We start from the raw sequence: 6,500 nt of genomic DNA, 5'->3' as shown, positions 1-6,500 counted from the left end.
CGTCCACAGGCTTCACGGACAACGTCACCAAACTCTCGTACGTCCCGGACACTGGCTTCACCGACGCGGGCACCAACCACAACATATCGGCTGAGTATGTCACGGCGTCTCTACCAATGAACTGGCACACACTAAGGAGCTTCTCCGGCGACCGCGATGCGCGCAGCTGCTACACGGTAGGGGACCTCGTGTCCGGCCTCAAGTATCTCATTCGAGCCATGTTCATGTACGGCAACTACGACAACCTCAACCGGTTGCCCATCTTCGACCTATATTTGGGCGTCAACTACTGGCAGACCGTGAACATCTCAGCCACGGACGAGATGATGATTTACGAGATCATCTCCATCATCTCCGACGACCACGTGCAGGTCTGCCTCGTGGACACCGGCTCCGGGACGCCTTTCATCTCCAGCCTGGACCTCAGGCCGCTCAAGAACAATCTCTACCCGCAGTCTGACGAGTCGCAGGGGCTGGTTCTTTCAGACAGGAGAAACTTCGGCGCAAGCGATAGCGTAATTGTCAGGTACTCAAGCATTATTTTCGAATAAAGAAGGTTTCTTTTTCATTAACTTAAGACCGTATGCATCAAGCTGATACGGAGTACAACGGATATATAACACCAACCGTTAGGGTAACAATGATTGACAATTAATGGTTTCCGTTTTGATGATCTTGTAACTAATCTTTGTTTCTTTAATGCAACCGATTTATCAAGGTACCCCGATGATCCATACGATCGTATATGGATGCCACTATTGAGCAAGACGGCGGAGTGGTCAGTAATCTCAACGGACAATATTGTCGAGAATCGAAGTAACTCCTTCGAGGCTCCATCAGCCGTGATGCAGACTGCAGTCATGCCCACCGACCCCTCCAGCGCCTTCGGCTTCATCTGGAATGCCCAGCCTAGCGCCAAGAACCACATGCCCGGGTACGTAGCATCTGATTTAGAAGGTGTGTAGTGTACTGTACGCATTTATTCGTCCGAGGCGCATGATGCAGGTTCAGACCCCATATTTGCACTGGAGCATGGAGACACCTGTTGCCGTGCCCGTCCATCCTCAAGAAAAAAGATAGAAATATAAAAGAAAATATATGGGGTAAAATCATGGAAAATGGATATCTAAATAGTACAACATTTTTGTTCAAAGTTTGGCTGTCAATAAAAATTGCGGACAAATGACATACTAGTGCTAATAACAAGGGAAGCGCTAGGGATCAGACGTCTTGATACCTTGCATCCTATCTGACCCCTCCATAGCCGTAGGATTAGCAGCATGTGGTGATTAATTGGTGCAACATAACAAGCATGTGGTGATTAATTGGTGCAACGAAGCCATATTCGGTATATAAAACAAGAATGAAGTGCATTCTAGGTCCTTGAACTATTTCAGTGGTGTCATGTAGGTTCTTGAACTATGAAAGATGTTATCCAGGTTCTCAAAGTGCAATATATGTATCATCTAGGTCCTCATATTAGTTCAGGTTCTCAAAGTGCAATATATGTATCATCTAGGTCCTCATATTAGTTCAGGTGTCACATAAGTCCTCAAACTACTTTAGAGATGTTTCATGTATTTACACACTTATTGCACTTCGAGGGCCTAAATGATATTTTCATTGTTCAGTGACCTATGTGACACACCTCTCAAATAGTTCGAAGACCACTTCACTCATAAAACAATACAACAATTTGATTTCATGTCCCCACATCAAGTTGGAGATCAGATTTTACAGGAGCTTGAAATATCAAATACTCCTTCCATCCCATAATATAAGATGTTATTATAACCAATATATTAGTATATTGATTGTAATAACATTTATACTATGAGGTGGGGGAAGTAGCAGTATTTTGATTAAAAAATAAAGAACATGATCACCTGAGCACTACCCACACAGTTCCACGACGCAATGTATCACAAACGAAACCAACACATCTATACACGAGATGATGTGAGAGAGCAACAAGATGCGGCCAGTACCTGTTTGAGGTCGACGCTGGAAAAAAAGGGAGATGAGCTGGAGATTGGGATGGATCGGAGCTGGGGACGAGACACTTTGGTGGAACAACACACAAAGCCTCGCATCGCCTCACGGATGGGTAGGCCTGCTAAAAGAGAGTCACCCCCCTCTCTCAATCGCGCAGCCACGTCATTTTGGCCCGATAATGACAAGCCACCCAAGTCAACTTAAGGAGCACCGGTAACCATAGGTTGGGTCGGCATGTGCACGCACTGTGACGGGCCCAGAGAGGGACTGCGGACGCTCAAAGGATCTGGACTGTTGATACATTTAAGCCAAATCAATGTAGAAGGGTGTAACTTTCCGTTTTACTATACTAGTAAATGCATATGTGCAATGCACGTTAATATTACGCATTGATATTAGGTAGGATATCAATTACACGTTAGTTATATGATTATCACACACGATTGATATTTGGTATATGGTATTAATTTCCTGCTACAAAAGTTAAGCGCTCGCCATTGAAGTAATCTACGTCCTTGGATTGACATGATTTGATGGTTACCTCATCATCTTGTATAGTTCGGTCGTGTACAGAGTATCGTTAATGCAATTCTTAGTTTGTAGAGAATCGTTAATGCAATTCTTAGTTTGATTGTGTACATTGAGGATATATATCTGTAGAGAGATGATAAGCTACTTTGTAGAGAATCGTTAATGCAATTCTTAATTTGTATGATATATATAGAATGACTTAGAGATGAAGCACGGTTGTGTATCCAGAGGCTTAGAAATGTGACTGCGTTTGAGAAGAAGAAAAATCAGTCAACACGTATACAACTCCTAAATATTATACATGTATGTAGGACAGGATGGTTTTTACATTCAGTGAGATTTCAATGTAATTCACTGAATTTCATTAATTTCAGTAGACACTGAAATATTACGTTTCGGTCAAAATATTTCAGCAAATTCAGTAGTACACAGGAAATCAAATATTTTTCAAAATACTTTTTGAAAATTTCAAATATTTAATTAAATTCAAATGAATATTTCGGTCTTTTGGCTGAAATGCAAACTGAAATAACTGAATTTCACTGAATTTCAGTGATTTCAGTTGGTGCTGAAAGTTTGATGAAACTGAAATTGAAAACGACAGGTACGTCTGCATGGTGTACTTGGCAGAGCTGCAGCACCTCCCCCGCAACACCATCCGACAGTTCAACATATACCTTAATGGCGAGCTAGGGTATTCCGGCGGCTACACCCCCTCGTACCTCTTCACCGACATCATCTACAGTGACAAGCCCTTCTACTCCTCTCACCCGTACAACATCTCAATGAACGCCACGAAGACTTCGACGCTTCCGCCGATCATGAACGCTGCCGAGATCTTCTCGGTTGTGTCCACCACCGGCACAGCCACGATCGCTCAGGAAGGTAATCAAGCAGTTATGCTCAGAATTTCAGATGCTTGCGGCCTGGTTGTTAATCATAGATTTGTGTATTGCTACTGAGAAATGTTATATATAGTTGCTGCCATCACGGCGGTCAGAGACACTTACAAGGTGAAGAAAAACTGGATGGGCGATCCGTGTGCGCCAAAGAAGTATGCATGGGATGGATTGAGGTGCAAATATTTCGAGTCTAGCCCGCCAAGTGTCACAGGCTTGTGAGTAAATGTTACTATGTGACAGTACCATTTTTTGGGTTGAAACAGGTACCATAATCTGAGTCATTACATGATGTAGGAATCTATCTTCGAGTGGTTTGAGTGGCAACGTGTCATTTTCTTTTGCCAATCTCAAAGGTTTACAGTACTTGTAAGTCGAAGATTGTTAACCTAGCCATTCCACACTGGATGTTAAATTTTTTGTTTGGGAAATAGTAAGTTCTTTACCTTGGACCTTACTAATTGGCAGGGATTTGTCAAGCAATAATCTGACTGGCTCAATCCCTGAGATCCTATCACAATTGTCATTGCTCACGCTTCTGTAAGTAATTAATGGTGCAGTTCTCAAATACTTACTTCCATAGTACACGCATTAGTTAATTTTACTCTGAAAACTACGTGCTTCTTTTAGAGACTTCACAGGCAATCAACTCAGTGGATCAATTCCTTCCGAGCTTCTGAAAAGAACTCGAGATGACTCCCTCATAATCAAGTTTGTATCTAACATCAGAACTTTCCAGTGATAATTCCAAATTGGCAGTGGCTTACCTTAGTTCGTCAATACTATCATTTACTCATTTTTTTTCTTTTTGCTAGATATGATAACAACCCGAACCTCTGCACTAACAGAGATTCTTGTCAGCCTGCACAAAAGAATAGCAGGTCTATGGTTGCCGTCTATGTTGTTGGGACGGTAGTTGCAGTGTTGCTGATTGTGCTTCTGTTGGTGCTACTCCTTTTCCTGCGCAGGCGGATGCATGGTAAGACTTGCCTGAAACATAAAAGTCGGCAAGCCTGGATGAATGGTGAAGTGATTAGATAACACTAGTTTGTCTTTCTGGTTTCTAAAGGTACAACTAGCAACATCATCACGATGGGGAACAAGGCGATTATCGCACCGTCACACGCTCAGAGCAGCAGTGGGCACAGCTCGCTGAGGCTCGATAATCGCCGCTTCACGTACAATGAACTGGAAACCATAACGAACAGCTTCCAGAGAGTGATTGGCCGAGGAGGGTTTGGCAAAGTCTACCATGGCTTCTTGCAGGACGGGACCCAAGTAGCTGTCAAACTGCGCTCTGAATCTTCAGATCAAGGTGTACAAGAATTCCTGGCGGAGGTGAGAATTAATTTGATATGCTCTAGTTTAACTGATGCAAAGGTGAGAATTCGGTTCGGTAATGGACGAACGATTTTGCTTTCAGGCTCAGACCTTGGCTAAGATTCATCACAAGAATCTTGTGTCCTTGATTGGCTACTGCAAGGAGAGGGAGTACATGGCTCTTGTATATGAGTACATGCCTGAAGGAGCTCTACACCAACATCTTGGAGGTACAGCCGGTTTCTCAAATCAAGTAACGACCTTAAGTAAATTAAGAAGTACTGACAAACAATATCAGTGCTTGTGACTTACATGCTGATTTCTTGCAGGGAGCACGAACAATGGAAAAACTTTAACCTGGAGGCAGAGACTTCGCATTGCATTGGAATCCGCACAAGGTAAAGATTTTAAATCTGAAATTTACTATGTTTCTTTAGCATGGAAGATCAACGCTGACCTGGTTGATGATGCGATGTGCATGCAGGGCTTGAGTACCTTCACAAAGGATGCAATCCACCACTCATTCATAGGGATGTGAAAACGTCTAACATTCTATTGAATGCAAACCTGGAGGCCAAGATAGCTGATTTTGGCTTGCTCAAGGCTTTCAATCGTGGCAATGATACCCATGTGTCTACTGCTAGAGTGGTCGGCACATATGGTTACCTTGCCCCCGAGTAAGTGGATCATTTCAATATTTTCTCTTAGGATGATTACAACTGAGTATATACCTCTTAAGTTATAACTTCGAAACTGATCTACCAGTTAATATGCAAAAGTGCTCTCCTTGAAACTCGACTCATTGTGCATGTCATACTTTTGAAGGTACCTTGCAACATTTCAGCTGACCAACAAGAGTGATGTGTTTAGCTTCGGCGTAGTGCTGCTAGAGATAGTCACTGGGCAACCTCACATCCTCAATGGCCCGGAGCCAACGAGCATCGTCCAATGGGTGCGGCAGCGCCTAGCCCATGGCAATATCGAAGCTGTAGTGGACTCACGCATGCGTGGTGATCACGACATCAATAGTGTGTGGAAAGTCGCGGACACCGCACTCAAGTGCACCACGCAGGCACCTGAGCAGCGTCCCACAATGACTGATTTGGTGGCGTAGTTGCAGGAGTGCCTAGAGCTTGAGGTTGCACGTGGTTACACAAATGCTGGCTTTTACACGACTCGGAATGGGGATGACATGTCAACTAATGTGAGCCAGAGAACATTCGAGATAGATCATTTGGGCAGAGTGCCAACAATGTCTACAGGTCCAGCTCTCAGGTGAGGAGAAGACTTGGACAACGAATTCTCTGTGGCCCTCATCCACAAATTTCTATACTCGCGACTTGGTTGCGCAGCTATGACCATCCCGAATAACAATCCCTTTTGGAGGGAGTATGCTTTATCTAAGGAATTCAATAATTATTTTATGACATTGATTTATTAGAGCAAGTACACATGTAAAAATGTTCATACATTTAATGTGTTCCATTCCATTGGATTTTCTTAATGATTGAGATTGAGATAATACGTGATGACTGAGAACTGGCAGTACCAGTGGCTGAGTCACAGCACATCCCGGCTGGCCACGGTTCGAAACCCATCTCAAAACAGGTTCAAACCTCCTCAGGAGCGAAACCGTGGCATCTCACCCGGGTGGGCTCTATCTTAATATATAGGCCATGTGTTCCTCTTCCTCCCCATTGGTTCTCCAGACCATTTAGTGGTGATTGTTCCCACATGCCGCCTCTCTGCAACTGC

The 6,500-nt window shown here is 43.6% G+C and overlaps 1 protein-coding gene across 1 annotated transcript; it reads left to right on the top strand.

The window, feature by feature from the left end:
• LOC119289589 (receptor-like protein kinase At3g21340) lies at positions 1-6,179 on the top strand. The gene is made up of 13 exons (XM_037568887.1): positions 1-526; positions 719-934; positions 3,131-3,411; positions 3,505-3,643; positions 3,723-3,794; positions 3,894-3,965; positions 4,056-4,136; positions 4,241-4,404; positions 4,495-4,763; positions 4,849-4,975; positions 5,075-5,143; positions 5,230-5,422; positions 5,571-6,179. Exons 1-13 carry the CDS (start codon positions 117-119, stop codon positions 5,857-5,859), a joined length of 2,382 nt encoding a protein of 793 aa, XP_037424784.1. The 5' UTR covers positions 1-116; the 3' UTR covers positions 5,860-6,179.
• The last annotated feature ends 321 nt before the right edge of the window (positions 6,180-6,500 follow it).

This window comes from Triticum dicoccoides, chromosome 4A, assembly GCF_002162155.2.
Source record: "Triticum dicoccoides isolate Atlit2015 ecotype Zavitan chromosome 4A, WEW_v2.0, whole genome shotgun sequence".
Lineage (NCBI taxonomy): Eukaryota > Viridiplantae > Streptophyta > Magnoliopsida > Poales > Poaceae > Triticum > Triticum dicoccoides.
The sequence above is the reverse complement of the archived record's forward strand: the minus strand, read 5'-3'. Positions and strand labels throughout refer to the sequence as shown.